This window comes from Thermobia domestica, chromosome 7 (genome assembly GCF_964235325.1).
Source record: "Thermobia domestica chromosome 7, izTheDome1.hap1.1, whole genome shotgun sequence".
Classification (NCBI taxonomy): Eukaryota; Metazoa; Arthropoda; class Insecta; order Zygentoma; family Lepismatidae; genus Thermobia; species Thermobia domestica.
The window spans coordinates 301,092,852-301,117,748 of record NC_137460.1 but is presented as its reverse complement, the minus strand read 5'-3'; the positions used below and the strand labels follow the sequence as shown (position 1 = coordinate 301,117,748).

The 24,897-nt window shown below is 35.3% G+C and overlaps 1 protein-coding gene across 1 annotated transcript in view; it reads left to right on the top strand.

Annotated features, from left to right (window-relative positions):
- The window catches only part of Hsdl2 (Hydroxysteroid dehydrogenase like 2), a 53,022-nt gene extending 43,028 nt beyond the window's left edge, over positions 1–9,994 (top strand). Inside the window, exons 6-8 of the mRNA XM_081766818.1 lie at positions 1,510–1,728; positions 7,395–7,523; positions 8,424–9,994. Of these exons, the coding sequence (XP_081622944.1) occupies positions 1,510–1,728; positions 7,395–7,523; positions 8,424–8,536 (461 nt within the window). The 3' untranslated portion in view covers positions 8,537–9,994. The remainder of the gene's footprint in view (positions 1–1,509; positions 1,729–7,394; positions 7,524–8,423) is intronic.
- Positions 9,995–24,897: the final 14,903 nt, after the last annotated feature.

Sequence of the window (24,897 nt, the reverse complement as noted above, 5' to 3'; positions counted from 1 at the left end):
ATATAAAAGTTAGTTTGTTGAAACAAATAATTACAAAATCTCAGCAGACATATTTATAACCGAATATTGAGTAAGTGCACTTTAGAAATCTGCTACACTGAATATTCATGATTTCTGAATACTTGAGAAGAGAACATTAAACAAAATGGAGTTATTAAAATTTGGGCTTCTCGAGAGATCTCCATGAGTATTGTTCAAAATACGTACTCAGTTCAAGACAAATTCAATAATTTAAGAAAGGTAAAACTTACATGAATCAGGAGAAGCGGTAGCATTCTCATGTCTCGAAAGTTTAGACTCATATCAACGTAGTTTGTTTCGATGTATGAGTTTGTTCTTCTGCTCTGTCTTCTTTTTTGTCTGATCACTGTCACTTTTTTCGGAAGTATTATTTATATGCTGTTTCTAAACACTTTCACTCGCGTGAAATCCGTAAACAAGTGGCACACAATTTAGCCTTCTAGATTATCAGACTGGGTGAAAATTCACCCAGAGTTTTTGCTTCCGTAGCGTGTTACTAGAGGATGTCATCATGTAGTTTCATGTAGCTCCTGTGATATTTTCCTTTCTTCCTATCCAGTATGTGGCCGAGTGTTTTGAGATTTAGTTCAGCGTCAAATACAGGTGGGTGGGTGATTTTTCATCCAGTCTAGTGTTTGCGTTACTTTTGATTAAACAACTCTGCCTTAAAAAATTTGTATTAATCACACATTTCAATGACTGGATAACACGTAGTCACCAGTCGTATTCTGTAATAGTAACAAGTGCTCAAGAAATAAATATTTTCTTAATATACACTTCACACTTTTAAAGAAGAAACTGGGTGAATTTTCATCCAGTCTAGTATTGAATATAAAGAAAATCTCTCTGTTTTGTCAAACGCACCTTTTCTCGTATTCTTAAAAAAAAAAAAAAAAAAAAAAAATGTATTTGAATATATGTCGAAAAAAATAAAATACATACAATGATAAATTATTAAAATATTTGTTTCAGTTTTATAAACATTTTGGGTAAAGCATAAAAGTCTTATTATTAGTGATCAGACAAATGCTGACTAATGTGTTTGTGGTGAAAGTAGGATTTTAGTTTATATATGTTTTAAACAGGTTTCCTTTGACATTATTTACCAAAAAAGGTCCGTAAGTAGCATAAATATATCTATCAAAAAAATATAATTATTTGCTTCAAATAAAGTAAATGATACCTAGAGAGAAACGGTAAACAAAAAATCTGGGTGATTTTTACCCAGTCTAGTATTAGAAGACCAAAAAATAAGTTTAGTAATGTAGGGTTAAAATGAAATCGGTTTTCTTCACTTTTAAGCACCTTGATCTCAGGTACAGTCATGTACAGAAGTTTTTAATACCGTATTTCAATTATATAATTAATGATGTTAACATTAGTTAACACACATGTAAATCTCTTCATACTGATAACTGAAAATATTTATTTGATTAATTTTACTTTGTACATGCGTGTATAATGTTAGTATTTTTCATATAATTGCAGGAAGTAAGGAGCCTTTGATACTTGATTTCTTTCTGGATGAAGAATTTCTCCAAAATGAGATGAAAGTAGCGAGTAATGATCAACCAGCACCGAAGGCATCATCAACAGCAGCAGCCACTGACGACGGCCGAATAGCTCAGCTGTTCAAGACAATCGAGAACAGCCTGAGTCCAGAGCTTGTCACCAAAGTGCAAGCAGTCTATCAGTTCGTAGTCAAAGGTAACGATTACGTTTATGCAAATAGAATTAGTTTCTACCTATTTTCAGTCCAATGTGTATTTTCCCTTTAACTCTAAAATGGGACTCTTAAAATGTGAAGAACAGCGTGCTTTACAGCATGAGAAAGTGTAAAGAATAAAAACAGAATAAATAGGATGCTGCATCGTCTCTGTTTTTCGAAAACAAGAGATTATCATTACAGTAAATTAAAGAAACATAACAGAAAATCTAATAGAAAGCTTTCTCGTTCCAATTTTGTATTTCCTATTACGCTGCAGTTATTACTGAAACTTGTATTTGTTAAATAGAAACAAAATTATAAGAAGTTTTCGGAAAACTTTGTCCGAAGTACACTTACTGGCTTCTAAAATTTTTCATTTCAAGTGTTTTATATAACATTATACGGTTATTAACGAAATTTTTAAGAAATATGAACAAAACCGCCTGAGTAGTTTATCAAAGTAGTCCTAAAGGAAACTGAACCGCTCCCTCTCCCCTAGAGTAAACTACCAGTTCTGTATTTATTTAATTTATTTATTTATTTATTTTATTTTATTTTTTATTTATTTATTTATTTATTTATTTATTTTTTGAGAGGACACTGACATCACATGCTACAATTGTTGGTGAAATGTTCACTCATAAAATACCAGCTGAAGCGGCGGTTCTTTGTACAGGAAAGAAAATATTTATGGAAACTATTTGAACCCCTTCCCCAACCTTAGGATTCGCATTTCAACGCCAGTGCAACTATAAAATCTCATAAGATACTCTACTTTCGGTATAAATCTTGAATTCCTCAACCACTGTAGTAAACGCCCATTGATCAATGTGACATAATAAAAACGCTTGCGATAAGTAGTGCATTTCAAAGGACTAAGCCGTTCTCCGTGATGCGGTCAGAAACAACATACAATGTCGCTTTTAATGCGGAGAAGGAAAAGTAGAAAATGTCCTTTACCCTTGACTCTGGAGTTTCGAAAAACGCTAGGACACGTGTCCACTCAATTCTAAGGAGGAGTTTACATTAGAAATTTCACATCCCCACCTTAAAGGAATCTTTAATTAAGCATTTCTCACTAATGTTATACAAATAGTCCCTCTTGCCGCTACAGAATCGGAATTTTCGTGGACACTAAAATACTTATTCCCTTATTTTGATGTAAGGGAGATCGATTTTCACACCTTCGTGTTTAAAACTACAAAGAGTATTCCCTAAAAGCATTAGTTAATTTATTTTAGAAACTAGTAATAAAATCTTCTTTAAAGCATTAATATTCTACACAAAATCAGAATAGTGAACATTATTCAAACATCGAATCGTTTTAATAAATATTCCGTATTTTTACTTTTTTTTTTTTTCTTTTATATTAGTCAACCATAGAAATCCTGACAATATTACAATTTCAACAAGCACCTAACCAACTATATTTAATACTCAAATTTCGGATATAAAAACATACTATCTCAATTATAATCAGTGTGTGTATTATGAATTTCAATAGATCTTAGCATAAATATCACCAACTATTCCTAAAGTAACTTACGTTCCTCAGATTTCTGTGCGATAATTTGATGAAGTCCAAACTTCAGCTTGGATGGCAAATACCTCAGGAACCATAGGATTTCACAGGAAAATATTTTACATCCTTAGTAAGCAGGTTAAGATCAACCTTAATGCCAAGTTTGGTACAGATCAAATAAATTGTGTAGATCCCGTACACCATATACCATGATTGATTTTCAGCGAACTTAAAAAGTTCGTTACTGAATTTTCTATGTCTGTGTGTGTGTGTGTGTGTGTGTCTATGCTTATGTCTATTTGACAATTTTTCCAATTTTGAATCCTTCATTCGATAGAGCATCAAAAACTATCTGTAAGAAGTGATGGAATATTTCGCGTCACTTTTACCGTTCCCGAGATATTGGCCAAAAAATTCCGATTTCGCTAGATAAGGAGCCATATCTCGGAAACTGTAAGTCATAGAGAGATGATATTGGTGTTGATCAATACGTAAGAGGATGGTGAACATTTTGGAACCAAATAGTAACCGGTGCCCACCGTTCCGCAGATATTAGCCAAAAAGTTCCGATTTCGGGAGATTTAAGGAGCCATATCTCGAGAACCGTCAGTCATAGACAGATGATATTCTGCAAGTATTTCAATTTTGAGCATGTGTCTTCGAAAAACAACATATCGTAGAGCGTTTTAACAAAACTCTTAAACAAAACATGTGCGAAAAATTAGTACTCAAGGATAATTATAAGTGGATAGATATATTACAAGAATTGTTTAATGAGTATAATAATAAAATACATAGAACAATTGGTATAAAGTCTGTAGAAGTTAATAAGAAAAATTAATTCTTTTTAAGTTCGTTGTGGCAATGATCTTGGAGCATTCTCAACTAGTTTAAAACTGAATTCAAATGAAGGACAATAGAATACAGAAAATTCGTTATTTAGACTATGGCAAATAATGAAAATACTTTGATTTATGAGAAACAATATTTATGTTTACATTTATACCAATTATAAAATATTCTTTGTGCGGAAAGAATAAGGTTTATGGGAAGCATTTGACAGATACATTATTTTGCAGTTTCAAAATAGTTCAGTTTCATTGAAGTTACGTCCTCCTTTAAGGATCACATTTCATAAAACATCTGATCGTCAGCTTGGATTGCAAGGGGAATATTTATACACAAAATTTCTAAGTTCTGCACCGATAGTTTCGGAAATCTGAAGAACAGAACAGAACTTTCAAAACTTCCTTTTTAACCACTAGGACAGCGTTTCTCAACCAGTGTACCGCGAATTGGCCGCTGATGTGCCGCGAGGAAATCAAAACAAAATTATTAATTCTGTATCAACCAAATTGCAAGACCTAGGAAAAATGTATATTTGTATTCACATTACTATGAACCTGTTGGTGTGAGGAATAATCGAGGTTTGAAGAAGCTCCAGCACTCATAGCAAGACATGGTATCATTCTGGATTTCTCTCCGAAGAGAATATCCAGCTATTTCTACAAAGGCTGTGAAACTTTTCATTCCGTTTTCTATATCCTACTTAAGTGAAGTAGGATTTTCTGCAATGAACACAATCAAGTGTAAGAACAGACCACAACTGTTAACTCCGGAACACGATATAAGGATCTGTTTATCAACTATTCATCCACAATTGAAGATGATTATGAAAGAACATCAAACTCAAGTTGCACATTAATTTTCCTTCTTGCACCAACTTGTTTTACTTACTTTTAAAAAACTATAACCTTCATATATTAAACAATTGTAACCTCCAATAGATATTATTGAAGAATTCTAATCTTCATATAATATTTAAAAATTGTAACGTATACTAACCATGTTAATAATTTATAAGTTTCATACTGTGTTACTTTTCTGTACATTTTTAATTTGAAAAAGGTATTTGTTATCATTTTGACCATTATTGCTTCTTTATTGTTGCAGACTATTTCGTAACTTGAAGTTTTAAGATATCATTCACTAATTCCTTTCGACAAAGTAAACATGCATACAAGTTACCTACATTTATGTTTTAAAAGTACAAGAGATTTGTTTGCTCTTTCGTTATTTAGTGATCTTCCTTCCTAGTCAAAAGTTGGATAAGTTTTTGAAAAAGTGTATTTTTAATAACCTGAGTCCTATATTTCATTGCAGTTGTTTTCTGTTTTTAAATTAGAATGATAAATAAGCATAATGATTTACCACAGGAGAAAATCAGTGATCGAGCTTTCTTCTCTGTGAGAATGAGATCAATAATCGGAGAAAAAAAATACCACGGTATTTTATATTTACAAATAATAATATCTATAAATGTGCCGCGAGAATTCAAGTTATACCCGTAGTGTGCCGCAAATTGAAAAAGGTTGGGAAACGCTGCGTTAGGGGTTGTATCTCGCAACATACTGTTTTCTGCAACCTAGTGTATGAGAATATAATTTCTTCGAAATCTCGTGGTTCTATTCGTAATAGTTTCGGAGTCAGAAGAAACTAGTCTACTTCCCTCCCCCTTCTCCCTTTAGGAGTCAAATTTAGCTAACACCCGTCTTACTGTATATACAATATGCGTACAACGTGATTGCAATCGATAGCTTCCGATGCGTAGAACACGACTGTGAAGGAACCAGAGTGGTCAGATGCATCGTTCCTGCGTTATCGCGTTCCAAAAGTGTGGGATGTCACTAGATGGCGCCAGCATCGAGGGTGAGATCGACATGGCACTTCAGTTTATGAAACTCACTCATAAACGCGTTCACCTCCGGTGCTTGGAGTCCCTGGTTCGATCCTAGCTCGCGCCGTGTGGAATTTGTGGTGGACAAACGCCCTGCTCGTGGATTTTCTCGGGGTTCTCCCGTTTCCTCCCACTTTCTTCATTCCACCATTTCACTCATCTCTCATCATCACAGTCTCCTTTAGCCTAACCGGCATAACCGTGGGACGTAAAACTTAAAGATTTCATTTTTTTTCACTCATAAACAACATTATCGGAAGCACTTTCAATGCAAAGAGAAACGTTGGACAATCGATGACGGGCACAACAAACTCACGGTTGTGGCCATAAGAGAAGTACCAAATAATGGTGGCCACGTATGAAGCACCAGACTCGCACGTACTGTAGTAGGCAATGATTGCCGCTCGACCTGCCTTCGCCTTGTCCGTCAACACAAATATGTAGTGCTCGGTTCGATTGCGAAATCTCGACTTCATTTTTGCCTTAACGAGAATGGAAGTCCTGAAATCAATCTGAATGCCAAGATAGAAGCAACGAGTTTAATACGATACGGAGTTATGTCTGTGACAACTGTAATGTGTTAGCTTCACACTTTATACAAATATCCTTGGGGCGTGAAGAGGTGATCTAGTAGCTGCGCGTCTATACTGGCACCATCTCGTGGCATCCCACACCTTTGGAAGACGATATCGCAGGAACTGTGCATATGACCACTCTGATTCCTTCAGAGTCGTGTTCTATGCATTGACACTATCGCTTGCACTCAAGTTCGAGCAAATTAATGAAGAGATGAAATTGGGACTAAAGGCTAATGCTTTGTTGACCACACTCTTTTCCAATTTTTCCTGAAGAAAAAAAAAAAAAAAAAAGAAAATTGTTGATTCAGATTTTTCCGGAAATTTTGAACAACTAGGCATAACACTTGCGTGTGGAAAGCAAAGAAAGAAAAACCGGACACGATTAAGAGCAACTATACATGCACGTGGAAGATTTCTAGGAATTGTAGTTATAGAGATGATCCTAAATGATGCCATGTATCGAATCTTGTTCCATCTTTACATTTATCTTTCGCCCTTGACAATACTAGACACCTACCAGGGAAGATTTAAAAAAGGGATATTGTTGGAGTTGGCAAAAGTTTGAGGTGTATAGCTTAGCTCACGAATCTCTGCCGCGGCTGATGGCATAAACGTATTAGAATCGCGGCAGAGATTCGTGAGCTAAGCTATACCAGCTAAGCACTAATTAGGATACTTCCATGACCCTCCTGTGTGGTTTTAATATAAGAAGCCTGTATTCTTTTGTTGTTGCAGTAGTGTTAAGTTCCATTTATTATCTTGGAAAGCAAAAGAAAGAAATGTGTATGTTTATATGTATGATAGCAGCGATGTTCTTTGTTTGTGTAGGTCCAGAGGCCGGAACGTGGTACTTGGATTTGAAGAGTGGTAAAGGAGCGGTTGGCCGCGGGGAACCTCCTAATACGCCTGACGCCACTCTTACTATGAACAGCAAAGACTTCTTCGATATGTTCGCAGGTAATATCATTCACTATAATACAGTAATTAGAACTAGGAATTTGTGCCAGAATGTTCTACAGAAAATGTACAGATAAAAGAGAAAACAAATTGTTTATTAAAACAAAAGCTTACATCTTAACTCATTTTCTAAACTCAGTTTGCAAATAATAACCAACTGCTGCTTAATATCTGTTTGACATTTTTTTCAGACTAACTTGTAAACTAATTAGAAATTTTACATAAGTCAGAGATTCAAGCAGTCATACTTTTCTATTTTTTAAAATAAGTCACGTGTTTCACCCCCTCCCCTTACACACACACACACACACACACAAAGGAAGTAATATTTTCAGGGAGTTTACGCTACATTTTTGTTGAAACATTGTGGTTGACCTGATTCCAACTGCTGAAAGGCTAAAACTCGGTGGCCAGCATAAAAATATTTCATCTTACAGCTTTCCAAAGGAGGTGAAAAATTAGAACAAAACGATCTCTGTAAATGGATACTGCAATGGGTAAAATATTGTTTGTTGAGAACTCTTAGTAAATTGCATTTTCTAGTACATGTGTCATTATCATATAAGAAGAATTTAAAGATTTTTCAAAAATCGGATTGAAGATATTTTAGACTATTTTGCTACTTCCACAGTTAAGCGTTTGTGTTGATTGTTGCCTAGTTTCAAATTCCAAACAGTGCTAAGCTATTTTAGATATTTGGAACTTAGTATTGTTATAATTAAAACAGAATATTTCCGTCAATAATTGTTCAGAAAAACCTTAGAAATGTCTCCGTCATTAGTTGATTACGTTACTTATTGTGGAATTTCGTTGTTACTTCTTTGCTGTACAAGGTGATGGCCTTAGCTTCTTCTTAGACATTTTCCGTTTTATCTAAATATTTGGATATTTCTTCTGCAGGGAAACTGAAAACAACTCACGCATTCATGACTGGAAGGTTGAAAATCAGTGGCAATCTTCAGAAAGCAATGCATTTGGAAAAGCTGATGAAACAGTTGAAGTCTAAGTTGTAGCAGCGCCAGACTGATGCATTCAGAGAGGGATTTCTACCGGGAATGTCCCAATGGATTCCTTTGTATATTGGTTCAACTGTTGACTGTTGCAGCAAGTAAAATAGATTTATCATGTAATTAAATCCAGGTATACACACTAAAGAGAAAGGAATACATTGCGTTTGGGTTGTTCTATTACTACGTTCTGCTGAATGGGACGCCCGCAGATTCAGTTCGTTTGCTGCTGATGAACTCTTAGCTCGTGTCATCCTGTGTAAATGTATTGATAGTCTTTGTGAGGGTATGTATGTAGGATCGACACATCTTTATTATCTCAACATTTGAGCTCCTTTTCTAGCGGGGGACACTCAATTAGTTCCGCTGTGCTATTACTGAAAATTTGAGTTTTAAATTTGATTGAAATCTGTCTTAATAAAAGTAATGTTCTTTAATTTCTTATAATTTCAAGAGTGTAAAGGGAAAGTTAAAATAAATGCAGCGGAAGGAATAGCTACAAATGGGAACCTGCCTATATGGAAAATATGAAGTCAGATATTCTGAGCTAAAACAAGAGAAAAATAATAATGTAGAAGTTAGATATTCATAGATTTTCACAAACGAATACACAAGTTGCAGAAAGTCAGAGGAGGATAATTTGTCGAAATAGAAATGATAAAGGAAAAGATAAGTGAGGAACAAATTATTTCCTTTTTCTTTCTGGTTCCCTGCATACAATCAAATAACCAAACATTGTACTTTACATACATTAAATTTCCGCTTGTGTTGTGATTGTAAATGAAAGCAGTATGTTTCTAATACTCAGATCAATCGTTCGCTTTGTCACTGCGCATGTGTTCCTTTCTGTTGTTGTGTTGGGAGATGGGTTATTTGACTGAGGTGATAAACACGACACAGTCCACGTATATCGTCATTATAGAATGAACAAGCGGTGAGGATTAATAGAAGTGAAATTTCTACGTGCCTTGTGAACCCTCTTCGAATTGTTTGAAATCCTGTGGAATCTCTCTCCAAATTTTCACCGAGACACGCGCGTAGTGTTTTCAGGAAAAGTAGGTAGAGACGAAAACTAGGAGGGGTAAAAAGAATAAAACAGAAGAACATTTCTTATAAAATACGCTTTTTAAAAAATTGAAAACATTAGTCACGTATTGTTACGCATTGTTTAATCGTATGAACATTAATACTTGAATGGTGGCTTATCTTCTGTATAAAGATGAGAAATGTAGTTTTAAAAATAGTATATCATCTCAGAATTGCCATTTCTCTCGTTTCACCTTCTCAAACGAGATTTGAGGGGATCGTCAAAGAACGTAAAAATTTCACTCAGTTTTAACATTTATTTGTGAATATTGTTAATAATGAAGACTGTAAATCATTGTTAAATCATTTTTGTATTTTATAGAATTTTATATACATATTATATATATTTTATGATGCTAATAAAAATTTGAGAAGAAAGATCTGTTAGTGTATTTCATAGATGCATAGTTCGTCACACTTATAACTTACAGAACAGTTCCTCAGGAAATGTTGCCATTACGCCATCAACATACCTTTGAACTTCTTCATTTTGTGCATAGTTGTAATGAAACCACCGAACGTATATTTTTCTGATACATATTTTGTGAATAACTTAGGAACGAATTAACAAACCACAACAACACACTGAGTAAGGCTATGTGATTATATAAAGCACACAATTACGTAACAGTTTGAACACAATAACTGTGTCTTCATCAGACTTCCACTCCTTCACAAGATTTATCTATACCAGACAAGTCTACGCAATTTGGGATCTTTGTTAGTACAATAAATCACAAATGCAAAACTACATGGTTCGTGATGTTGAATCTTATCTTAAGTGTAAATAAAGTGCTCGGATCAGCTTCATAACCACTTATGGGTTTAAGAAAGTACTCGAAATCAACTATTACATCAGCTTTTAACAAGGCTTTGTAATTGCTAAATTTGATTCGTTCTCCTGACACAGGCATAATGATGTGTAATACGCTAATGTTGTGTAAATAGACTGGAATAGTGGTGACGTCATTTCCTCTCCGTTACCATGGTGATTGCCATTTTGTTTTCTATACAAACGTGAGTGTGTAAATGAGTTGTTGAGTAAACAATGGCTGTGAAATTATTTAGAATTTTTAAATACTTTGAGAACGAAGTGAATTTGGTGGAAAAAGGCAAAAATGCTCTTGAATCGAAGCACGTGTCTTCCGTAATGTATGATGGTGAATTTAAATATTTAAAAGGCAGAGTGGAGGCAAACATAAAGTACTGAAGTTGAGGTAAGTTTGTATCCATTATTTGTTAATATAAATGCCTCGATGTATTGCACAGAAGGGGAACAAACCTTATGTAAAGATCGTGTTGATTTGTCTGTATCATGTAATATTACAATTGTGTGTTCTGATTTAATCATATTTGCTCATTTATTTTGCCTTAGTAATTTTACGTTTACGATTAAGAATTTTATGTTGCCTACAGGATATCGAAACTCTTTAGTAAAGAATTCTAGGATATTGCTTGTTCCATTTCTGCTCAATTACATTAATGCTTACAATCAAATACATAACATATCATCATTTATGCGTTATTTCTCAGCCTTCGCTCGTGTTTGTATAGAAAATAAAATGGCGATCACCATGGCAACGAAAAGGATATGACGTCACACTATTTCAGTCTATATATCTTAGTTCTTTTAGCTTGGAATTAGTGTAAAATCATAAGCTTCGTCTACAAATATATATGGTACCACGATGCCTAGTCGTTTGTTTTCTAACAAAACGTAACAGGTGATTAAACAGTAGTGGGAATTTTGGAACTCTTAGGTACGTACAGGAGGTCAATAGGATTAGTACATCGTATGTCTCCCTCTTCCATGCAGCGGTATGATGAACTCGAGTGTATTTCTGTTTGACCTTTACATCTTGTAACTATTTCTCGTTAATCGAGTATATGGTAATTTAATAATAATAATAAAAAAGACAATTTATGTAGAGTGGGATCTATCTGACCTCCTTTTTTTTTTTTTTTTTTTTTTTTGTATTTCGACATTATTGGAAGACCAGCGCGCTATACATGATAATATTACTGAGAGCGCCACTTGGTTTGGGTGGTGGAATGCCGAAGTATGGCTGGAGAGAAAAAGCACGCTACAGTAGGCACTGGCATAATAAGTGTGAAATTAGTAACGGGCAACACTTTTCAGAAGAGGTCTGTTACGATTCATATATATATATATATATATATATATATATACTAGCGTACCAAAAAGTTTTGTTAGATATGAAAGGAGTAGAGTTTGTGGCAGTGATTCTCCGCTTAATAGTGCAATCCAATGCATAAGATGGTGTTTAAAGAAATAATTTCCACAGAATGTCTACTATAATGTAATTTTAATGGAGTGATCATACATATTACCATTTTGATTTTCTGTTGGTAGTATGGAATTTTCCACGAGTGGATTGTTCGTGTGGGTGATCGAGTGGAAATGTATAAATTAAGTAAATTATTCGAAATTGTTTCTTCAACTATTATATTCAACAATCTACAAAGCTAAGTAGGGTTAGTTATCTCACACTTCGTGTGCCTGCTATACTATTTTAATAAGCACCTAGGCTGAATTGTGGAGTCATATATATATAACGCGAGGAGTTGCTGTTCATAAATTAATCTATGCCCTATATTAGGTAAGTTCTTGATTTACTTTGTAATATTGTATATCATTTTCTCAATAAGAGAAATTCTATTATTATTATTATTATTTTGTCAAAATACTGAGGATATGCTACATAGGAAGCAAATCCTTGTATGTTGTGAGTTCACTTTGAAATCAAAAGACCTAACGTAAGAATAATAGCTGAAACACAGTTTGGTTTTCCATAATTTCCCTATTTGTTCTTTGTATTTTTAAAATTATTATTGGGAATTATTGTATATTGTTTGTATTCATCTGAGAAAATTCTTCATTATAAAGACGATTCCTTTTAAATTCATAAATTTTCATTTATGCCTGCCGTACATAACCCCAGGTTACTTATATAGAGTTTGAGGAATATTAGCTATGGGAAATAATTCGTATTCCTTACTTATATGGAAGTCTTTGATTTAACACAAAATTTAAACAACTTACATGAAGTAAAATATTTTACTAGCATTCCTCCTACCTTCTAATTTCACTTTTATTGGAATTAGTTAAACTATGCCTGAGAGTATTAATTAACAATTGTGTAATGGGCATTTGGGTGTTTGTTATCCTTTGCTCATTTGGCCCGGGTCAGAATTCGTCTCGCGATGAATTTTGTTACAATCTGTTAAGTGATACGAGAAACAGGATGTTTTGGAAACTCTGGCTAAATGGCATCAAAATATATTAATGGTATATTTCATTAAGATGAAGATCTCGAGAAGTTGCATTAAAAGTCTGCTGGAATCCATGAGAGGAGACATTTGACGGTTCTTTATATTCAAAATAGCTTGTTTTATGTTACTGATCAGTTGGGTAGATACAGATTAGATCAGTTGGGACCCGATAAGCTCGTATAAAGTCAATATTCGTTTGTAATTTGTAGTTAGAGTCTAAACATAAACTTCATCCTGACCTTGTATGTATCCATCCTGTTGCGTCGCACATAACTCATCGAACATTTTATTCAGCTTTGCTTGGCCTGTCTCGACAGCACTACCAGGTAATTTTACAAATGATGAGCTCAACTTGAAACGATTTATCACCATTGACTGTTGTAATGAATGTAAGAAATTTGGTCCAACCCGTTGTAGAAACGTCATTTGTAGACAGTTAATAGAAGCCGAATGTTCTCCGGAGAGGCCAATACTACTAACATCATCAGACTTGGTCTGGTAAAGGTAGTGTATGCCCCATATTCCTCAAACCTTGCATCGTCGCATTACCTTTGTTTCATTCGTTTGAGAACCATCTGCGGTGGCAGTGGTTCCGAACTCTCGACGGAATAACTATGCACTGCATGAGTTCTGCCACCGTAGGATCCATAGTCTGAGTGAACACAGGAGACAAATTATTCTGCTGACGGAGACTATTTCAGGTACGTGTTCATGTTATTTCCTTTCTCTTTGTAAATTCACAATTGGACTACATTTTTTTATACCTAATACTTAATAGAGAATCATGAGTACTGAATGGAGCTTAGCGCAATGGAAGAGAAAATATAGGCATATAAGAAAGACAAGTATATTTCTTCGTAGCTATTGAGAATAAGAAAATTACAGAAAGTAAACTCTTAAGAGGCCTAATCAGTGCGAAATTAAAATACCGCTAATTTTATAGTAACAATGTGATATCTTCAAATAGATAAAAGATAATCGAAATGTGGAACAAGAGCGCCCTAGACAATATTATTTTACATGAGGTACCGTTATCACAAGTCACAAAAGTAGCTTTCCATGTGAGGCCATTTAGAAACGCGAAAATAAATGCCGATTTTTTTAAATAGCTGGAAATCGAAAGCAGATAAGTGAGTCGTGATAACGGTAACTTACGTAAAATAATATTGTCTAGCGAGATTTTTTTCCACTTTTCGATTATCTTTTATCAACTTGAAGATATCACATAATTACTCTAAAATTAGCGGTATTTTAATTTCGCCGTGATGGAGGCTCCTAAGTTGTAAGACTATGTACTTCTCAGTATACCTGGAATTTCAGTCAGCGAAAAATTTTCACGAAACAGGATTGTATATGTAGAGTCCCACCTAATTGACATGTTACTTGAAGGGACAAAGGGAAGAACATGGCAACTTTTTTTTTTTTTTTTTTTTTAATCAATTTTGTATTTAGTAGTGACTCTGATTGATAGAATTGGGACTTCAGTAATGATGAAATATATATAAGGGGCCAGCATTATTACTCTGGAAATGCCTAAGAAAATGTGTTTTCAAGGGAATAACTTGATAAGCGCCGTACACTCAGAAGAATAACTTGTCAACTAAGCGGTTCGCGTGGTTGCCGCTGTTAGCAGCATTGTCTCCCTGTACCAATTTTGTGTATTTGTTCACATACCCTATTTGTATAACACTATAAATTATGTTGTACTTTCTACTGCGTTCATATGTTTTTTTAATATATATAGATTATAATCTTTACTAAACCTCGTATAACTTCTGATAATCACATTTTGTTGTGACTGTCCTGCAAAATTTATAAAATGGTGGTTATCAAGTTCTTTTCCTGGGCTGTTCACATTCGCTTTATGTAACAAGGTTAACCTATTATAGAGAAGTTCTCGGGATATCAGCCAGGTGAAGTCTGACGAGTAGAGCTGACATTTCAAGAACTGACATCGTTCTCGTCTTCAGGGCAATTATACTAAGACAAGTTCGTGTGTACTATACAGGATGTTTGAAAACAACACCGACAACGTTTGGGAGGTGATTTCTGACACCAAGATAAGACGAAAAGTATAGACCAATCTGGGTGCACAATGCTTCCTTTCGGAGTTATAGGCTGCAGAATACATGAAAAAATAAAGTTTAAAGGTCCATAGCTCCAAAACTATGGGACCTACCGCAGTCGGGTCAAAACTTCACTTAGGAACTAGTATGTACCTTGTTGAAATATCCATGTTTCAGAATCCTGCGATATTTCCGCTACAATTTCTGTAGAGGAAGTAGGTAAGTACTTCAACTTACATCCCCGTAGCCAAACTCCCTCTCTAAAAATTGTTGTGTGAATACCTTAGGATTCTGAAACATGTGTTTCTGAATAGCGCACATATTAGTTCCTAAGTGAAGTCTTGACCCGACTACGATAGGTCCCATAGTTCTAGAGCTATGTTGCATTAAATTCTTTTTTTTTTTTTTTTTTTTTTTTTTTTTTTCATGTTTTCTGCAGTCTATAACTCCGAAAGGAAGCATTTGTGCACCTAGGTTGGTCTATACTTTTCGCCTTATCTTTGTGTCAGGAATCACCTCCCAAACGTTGACGGTGTTGTTTTGAAACACCCTGTATATAGGAGAGATAAGTGGGTGGAGGGCGCTTAAGAATCCGTGTTAGAGAGAACAGGGATTCTTAAGCCCCCCTTCCATTTACCTCTCCTATATATAGTACACACGAACTGGTCTCAGCATAATCGCCCTGAAGACGAGAACGATGTCAGCTCTTGAAACGTCGGCTCTATCGTCAGACTTGATGTACTGATATCCCGAGAACATCTCTATAATATTCGCCGCCAGGAAAGCTTCAATTCTTATTTCAAGGTTAACCTAACCTGCATGTTGAAATATATGACTGTTATATATTGTTCTGAATATAATAACGAATAGTGAATGTTTAGAGCTTGCTTCGTTAGAATGTAACGCCCTGTTTCAGCACCTAGGCCATATGATATTGGATTATTGTTTAAATATAGGAATCGAGGCAGGTAATCCCACCAAGCCCAACACAACAAATAGCAAGCACATTAGGAACATGTTTATTGCCTGTATGGAAGAATTGTATGACGCATCTTCCGTGTGTTTAGAAATGCTATTAAACAAAGTTTAACCCATTTATTCGTCATAGTGCATACTCGTAGCAACTAGATGTGTATTGATAGGAAAGGAGCAGAGCAGTGAATGAAGTTCTGAGATTGTTCTGATGTTACCTTTAAATGTTGGAAATCTTTTATTGCCTTTCAACATTTGTATCCTACTGGACACCTCGTGATATATCATAAAGAATGTGCTTTTCGTCCACGTCAGTAGTCATTGTCCAGAAGAGGATTCTTCCTGGAATGAGACGAGAAATAAATGCAGACATTTACCCAAGCCTTTGCCTTTTTTTAAAATACTAATATTGGACCTACCATCCCAGTTTATACAGTTTTATCAAGGTGGTGAAGGCATTGGTAAAAAATTTCTGGATTGCAAGTGAATGATTCTCCAAATGCCTCGCATCAGTCTCGGGAAGGTTTAAGTGGCTTGTTTTATGTGATTTGTGGAGGTTCATCCTTTTCTTAAATTTATTAAACTACGGTTATACGGTTCAACTAGGGATTTGTCTCATCCCTACTGAATATTTTTGTTTCCGTTTAAGTGGAGTTTTCCTCAGGTTTAGTTCGTCAAGCATACAGGGCAGCAAATCGGTTCCAGTTTTCCACATTTGAATATTCGAAGTCCGTGTTTAACCCCAGTGATTACAACCAGCAGAGTACAACAGAAAACACCTTATCTTCCTCTTTTAACCCTGAAACAAAAGGTGTAAGAGACGCGTATAGTATTTAAAAAAGACGAATTTATTATATAATATTCTCTGCATTATATAATACATTCTCTTCGGCGTGTCTGTGTACAAAAGTGTAAAGCTAAAGGTACTCGCTTTCCAGAACCACACAACTGAAACTTAATACAGTGGCTGAAAGAACGCTTTTCAAAACACATTAAATGTTCTGTTAGCACTTGAATTAATCATTGGGGGCCGCGATGGCTCAGTGGTAGAGCATTCACCTCTGGTACATGGGGTCCCGGGTTCAATCCCAGTTCCCGCCAAGTGAACTTTGTGGTGGACAAACACCGTATGCGTGGGTTCCACTCTTTTCTTTTAACTTCATTGAATATAGAAATTAATCCGCAATGGGATTTTTCCGGAATCACCAGAGCCATCTCTATTTAAGTTTCATGTATTGAGCCTTTGGAGATCAAAATTGAGAAGACATTTATTGTGATTTCAAAATAACATCTTGTTCGATGATCTTCTGCCATTTTTCCGGCAACACCATAATCATGTTGCTATAGAACTTCCGTGGCTACTGCTTCAAAAAATTCACATAGTTTTCACAGGGCTATTTTGAAACTAATTTAACATCATTCAGGGAGTCCTGCAAACACCGAAACAAATTATAGAGTGACGGTACTAGACCCGGACTCAGCCAAGTTCTACCAATTTCGTTAAAGATGTGTAGCGTCAGTGTGGTATACGACACCCTTTCTGTTGACCACTTCCGGCCGTTTCGGGTTTTTAGTTGCACTTGCACTAATTGTGGACAGTACAGGTCCGAGTTTATCGGTCTGCCCGGAGACAGTTTCTTATAATGCATACCATTCAAATCCCAAGAAACGCACAACAGAACCTTCCTGGTTGTCAATGTGGGCTTTGTCATAAACTATGGAGCTCCTCCGCGCTTTTAGCACAATCTGTATCAACCGCTTCAGAAATGGCAAGAATTCGATACGTCGAGCTTCTTTTTGTAACCAGCTTTCTCTAGATGATTTAACAGTGTGGTGATGGATGTTTAGGTCACTACCGATGTCATGACTGCTTACGAAGGAATATCAGAAAGTTCGTGCACTTACCTATAAGAAATCCACTCTGGAGAACTCTGACACCCTGATGGTATTAGTCCTTCTGTACGTAGTCACTGTGCTAGCGACAAATATTTGCGAGTTGCTCTTTACTTTTCGTAAGCCCGTTTTGTAAAAGTCTGCAATTTGGCTTTGAAACCACAGTTCAACTTCAGAATGGCGTCCTCTAAGGGAACGCTTCATTTCTGGGAAGAGAAAGAAGTCACTTGGTGCTATGTCCGGTGAATATCGGGTTGGGGCAATATTTCATATTCTAATTCCACTGTCTTCATCAAGCAGTGTGCTATCAGTCACGAAATCAGAAAATGGTCATGAAAGTCAAAAAAAAGTCACGAAATTTAGCTTTTTGATAACGATTGTGTTTTATCTGTACAAATACAGATTGAGACTGGAAATTTTTGTGTCAAAATTCACCGCCAAAAATGTCTATGCTCGGCTTTAGACGCTACCAAATCGCAAGCAAAGCACGCTTCTATCTCATGTATGAAAATTCGGCCTAATTCGCTCTTGAGATTGTCTTTCAGTTGGCATCATTGAGCAGTGGCGATGCAAATAGCATCACATCGCCGAAACCACCAACCATTTAACCAGTTGATTCAACTCCGCGAAAAGTTAACTAATAGAAGTGTGTGGAAAATTAATAATCTTTTACGAAGTGTTTACTATGTCTTCAAAGATTTTCCCTCTAGACGTGGAGATTTTGTGTGTATCATTCTGTATTCCCGTTATAGATGTGTTGTGTTAGGTGGATCGAAACTTCAAAGGTAATTGGAAAAGCGATCGAGATGTTGCCTGTCTTGAAGAAATATGTCAATTAATTATCTTCTAAACCTCCGGATACACGAAATTTCCATCTTCTACAGCAATTTTTAGCGGACGACCTGCTACAAGTGAAACTTTAATCACTGTAATCAGTAGCATCACAACTAGATCACTATGTGACAGATTTTCAATCGGACAAGCCTCTTTTACCATTTATGTGTGATTAACTCTATTCTGTGTGTGATCCATACTATTGGTAATCGCTTCTCAGGCCTCCCAGCAGGACAATGAAAAAATATAGGACAATTTGGTTTATACAATAGAATATTATGCTCTGAAGCACTGAAAAAATAAATAAATGTATTGTAAGAAAATGCCACCCTTCACCCCAATGGGCAATTGGGAACAAGATTTAGATTAATACAGAATAAGAGTATATAAAACATTTACTTTTTAAACTTAGTAGATCTTCTGTATTGTTTTGGAAAAAAAGAAACTGATTAAAATAAATGAACGTTCATATTAGTTTTGCTATCTAAATTATTTGAACCAAAAAAAAAAAATTCAGTGAACAAAGCAACTTCTATTATAAAAATAATAACTGTGTAATGAAATATTTAAACACTGAGTTATTTGATCAACACATTTCCCTCTAAAATAAATAATGTAACAGCATTTCATTCTTCATAGCCCTGCGAATTATATATACATTTCTAACAACTGTTATCCAACATAAATTTCAGGACATTTCCAGTTCATAAATAATTTCCAGGATTTTCACCATTTTTCTGCTTTCCATGACTTTTTCAGGACGTTTCCACGAAACACTCTTATTTCTGGGTTTTCCAGGACGCGTGGAAACCCTGCATATTATGTACAGTAAAAAAATATATATATATATATATTGGAATACGTTGGGATATGTTGGTGAATACGAACCACCTGAATGCCTAGCCAATACTGCTGAAAGAAAATGTTAACACAGCTTGCGTTATAAGAGACTGGAGCATGGTAAGGTTTCTCAGCTAAGCTTCATTGGGGAAGAATAAGCACATAGGAAACAGAAAAGAGTGGACATAGGAGGATAGGAAAGAGCAAATTAAAAAAATAATAGTAGTGAGGATTAGTGGCTAGTCTTAAAAAATGCTGACTTATTTAGCATATTGCTAATATGTAGCAATTTAAATCATCACTGGAACTGTCCTTGGTTTGTATTTTTAATAATTAAATCACTGAAAAATATAGGAAATATAGGACATGATTAAAATATAGGACAAATATACACAAATTTCCAAAATATAGGAAAAAATAGGACAGCTGGGAGTTCTGCGCTTCTTGAAAAAGAGTGTATTATCTTCCGTTAATACAGCCAAGCAACTGATAGCTGTGGATGTGACAAAGACAGCGGATGTTAGATCAGTGGATATTGGGTTTAGTTCAACAGTAGCATGCAAAGGAATACAAGAACTTTGAATTCTTTTTCAGAAAATATTGCAGAAATGTTCTCGTTTCTTTGTTTACATCGTTAGTTAATCAGAAATTATCATTGCGCAAGCTTATGGTGAGAAGATCATCGCTTTCCTCTATATGTGATGACTAGAGGGCGAATTGGTATGCACTAAAACACCTAAATATGCGTGCAAATATGCACAAAGGGCTTTAGGATATGTACTTAAAATTGTGAAATATGCAATAAAGGAAGCATAAACGAACCAAATAAATAACGAAATCCACATCTATTTCAGCGGTTCAAATATGCTGTACACAATACATTTTACTTCTTCACATTTGATCGTTTACGGTTCCAATAAATCACAATGTACTTTTTAATATTTTCTGGGAGTAAACTTTTGCTGTTATCTGAAAGTATGTTTTTATAACTGGAAAAAGATCTTTCAATGTCATAAGTTGTAGTTGTCCAGAATTTTAGAAATGCTATTTCATCATCAGAACGTTCTTCAAAAACTCGAATTGATACACCACTTAATACTCCATTTACATTCTGCAAGAATTTCAGTCCTGGGTTTCTTGCTGTTACTGATGTTGTCTTTTTTCAAAAATTTTTTCCAATTTGCCCAGGTGGGGTTTGTTTTATGACACTAAAGAACTATAGTGATGTGGAAAGCCGCAAACCTTATTCTTTTAAACGAGAATTGTCTTAGGTAGTGATCCAAAATGAGCACTAATAAAGGCTAGATCAGACGGAATATTGTCAGCGCTGCATGCATTCCTTGCTTGTTGTATATATCTAGCTTCTTGTGTGGGTCTAGTATTCTTTTGACATCTTGTAAATGTTGCCTGTAATACAGTGCTGCTTCAATCCATGTTCTCCATCGTGCTAGTATTGGTTCTGCTGGTAATGGTATCCCAAGCAACATTTCTCTAGATGAAACCACTCTGCAAGGTGCTTTTACCAACATCTTTTTCACAGAAGAAATAAATTGATCAACATTTGGAAATTGACCTCGTATTTCTTCTGCAATTTTAGGAATTGCATGAACAATACGAGTATATGTTACCTGATTTATCTTAAGATAAAATACCAATAATGTATCTCCAGCTTTGAGCATGTAAGGAGCTAAAATTGTTAGTAATATCAAAATTTGTTCTTTTTTTTCATCATCTCACAACAGAATACGCAGACCATCAAGAAAAAATCTGACAGTTTTTTTTTTTTTTAAATCAATTAATTCTCTGCTCAAAATCAAGTGAGATTCATCTGGATTTAGTTTTCTAACATAATTTGCGGTGATATCTACCACAGGAATCAGTAGTTTCATCTACTGCCATCCAGATTGGAGAAGTGCCTATATAGGCTCTGATGTCCTGTAGTGCCTCAGAATAAAGTTCGTCAACTCAATTTTTCCTTAATGTTGATTCATCCTTTTTTCTTTCTTTCTTTTTTTTTGGGGGGGGGGGAAGGCATATTTTGTAAGAAAAAGAAAAAAAGATTTATTTGCTACAATAAATGCTTTTGCACATATCTTTGTAAAATGGTTGTTGACGTCCTTCTTCAGTTTTATTTCCTACTAAATGCTTTCTTTATTGTTTGCTGCTCATTCTTTATATGCATCTGTCTTATTGTGTTGCATAACTTGAAACTTTTTCTCATAGCGTATATCTCTGCTACATACTTCGCAGAACACACCATGGACTTGTCTAAGACTGGATCCCCTCGAGCTATTCTCTTTCGGCATTCTTATTTAGCAACACTACTACACAACACACGGTTTCAAAGAACTGTGAAGGTATGATCGATGGGATTTAAGTATTTCTGCAAGTGCAGTGATTCATTCACCCAGAGAGGGAGAAATCTAAGACAAAAGAGCTTCTTTTTGGCTTTGCGCTTCGTCACTGATGTTTAAACCGATACGTTATTTTCATTTCTTCCTGCCAGAAGACTGAAAATTACTTTTTAAATCTGAAAATGTCCAGTCAATTAACCATACACTAGTCATTTTTCCCAAATATCATATATTATATATATATACAATAACGTCTTCAATATGCACTATTCATCAAAATATGCAATTATATGCACAATAAAATTTCACGTTTAGACCCCCTAAACACCTAAAACAAACATTAACGATGTAAGCATATCCATATCATATTAGTAAAATAACATGCAAATATGCAAAAATCCGCGCTCTAGTGATTTTTTTTTTTTTTTTTTGAGAAAATTCGTATTATTAGTGCTTTGCAAGGACTGACCTGGAAAAGACATGTAGCTTACGTCAAAGGAGATGAAATTAAGAAAAGTTATTTATCGCTGCGTGAAAAACTACATATTCAAGAAGTGTGTACGTCATTTAATTGGAAGGACAGGTTTGATGTATTTCATATGAAATTTTTCAGTCATTATGAAAAACTTGTAGAATTTTCTAAACTTATATTTACAATGTTGGAAATAGTGCTGTAGAAAGAGTATTTTCTGTTAACAAAGAGTGTTTAGTGAAGAAGCTCTAAACATTCTCTGACTTCCCAACGTTCCGTATATTGTGTCGTACTATCCACTGGAGGTTTACATAAAGTATCAGTAACAAAGTCTATGATCATTGCTGTGAGAAATGCATTGTTGAAATGAATGGAAGCTTTGAAGTAAACGAGGTGCGGAACACAAGAGACAGAACAAAATCAAGATGGAAGCAGAATACCGTAAAAAGTTGAAGGAGGAGAAGAAAAGGAGATTGTTACAACAGATCGAAGAGGAAGTTGAAACAGTTCAGAAGGAGATCGAAAAAGCTCAAGAAAGGGGTGAAACAATATTAGCCAACTTAAAAGAGAGATAGAATATATCCGTACAACTGTGTACAATCAGTGTGACATTTTTAAAGGATTTCTAAGGATTTGTCAATATATGTACATCATGTGTATTTAGATATATAATTTTAAGACTAGTGGATTTGTGAGTGTTTGCTCTTAGTTAGTTGCCGAACAAAACAGACTATAAACAGTAAATATGCTGAAAGTGATGTGAGAAGGCACCAAGTTTTTATCGCTCCAGGGAACAGCCTTTTAAAGTGAAGATAAAGATAAGTGCTAAAGAGTATACGCACTGTTATTAATTTTTGAATGTTACTAAATCTTAAGGTTTGGTAAAGAAGTCGTCACGAAATTTCATTTTGGAATTTTAGTAGACACCCTGTCATGGATGCATGGGCACAATGAACTGGTACATTGTCTGTTAACAGCATCATCCCTTTTGTGACTAATCCGTGACGTATCTTCAGTTTCGTTCGTAACTTAGTCAGGAGATGGAAATAATAGGTATTAGTAAGGTTTCTCTCTGTGGTAAGTGATCGGTCTTAATGACCTCTTCACATTCACAGAGAACTGAAAGCATCACCTCGGTGGAAGACTTCTCCATGCGTGTCTTTTTAGGGGTGGGGGAGCAGAGGTGTTTCCATTGTTTGCTCATTTCCTTTGTTTCTGGGTCACAAAGATAAACCCAACTTTCATCCATTGTCACTATTCTGCCGAAAAAGTGCTCTTCATCCACCTAACAGTAATGCAACATTTCTCTTGCAGTGTCCTCGCGATTTCTCTTCTGGAAAGATGTGAGCAATCAAGGCACCCACCGTTCTCACACTTTCTGAAGATCAGCTGGTTACGAATGATATTCCAGGCAGACCCATAACTCTTACCTATTGCATATATAACGCTTTCAATAGTTATCCTCCTGTCTTCCATTATGATCTCAACTTTCTCCAGGGTCTTCTACATATAAAGGCGTCTGCGCTCGTCATATGTTCAATTTGGAATTGCCGTTTCCACTTGGATACTATCTCACAGGATGGGCTTTCATCCCCATAGAGTTTTTTCATCTCTTTGTGGATCTACTTTGCTGATTTTTCCTGAAGACGGAAGAACTTAATCCGTGCCTCAAGCTTGTCAATCATCACATCTTCAGTGATTTACGTGGAAAAAAAAAAGTTTTAAAGTGTCCAGAATTTGCATGTTAACATACAAGGACCTAACTATAAAATGCATGTCCGAGGAGGTTCGTAGTTGGTCACCTTCTAGGTAATTGCACTAACTTTTTGATACCTCCTCGTATATGCTAGCCTTGTTCGACTTTTACCAGAATATCATCCACTTTTCTGTGATTGTTCACCCAGTGGGAGGACCATCTTGACATCAAAATTTCAAGAACGAAATCGACAGGCCCATCTTTAGATTTTTATTTTTTTAAATTTTATTTTATTATTTTTTTATAACGTACCTTGCCCGCAAATTTCTTCACAGCAATGAAGCAGTTGCGCCTTCATTGAAATACAATTGTAAAATATAGCGAAGTTTTGCAGAAAATTCGCTCATCTTCATAACGCTATACGTACGTATAAACTTCAATATTTTTTGCACATTTACTAGTTTCAACATTCAGCTGTCGAATGGCATGAAGCCTTGATCCGCTGCAACTCATATAATCTGAGGTCTGGGATACCAACACTATCTGGTGCACAAAAGGCTCAATAATTTTTAAACTACTTGATACTACATTTAAAGGCGTTGTTTAGCTTATTTTGTGCTTAGAACTAATGCTACATGTAACAAAATCCGCATGAGAATATTGATCTAATATTGTTACGGATTTTCAGGAAGGCTGAACCCAGCAGCAGCATTTATCACAGGGAAACTGAAAATCAGAGGAAACCTCCAGAAGGCCATCATGTTGGAGCAAATGATGAAATGGTTAAAACGGAGGATCTAAGAACGATGGCAAACCTCATCAACCACTCATCCTGACAGTGTCAGTAGCTGTGATGCCTA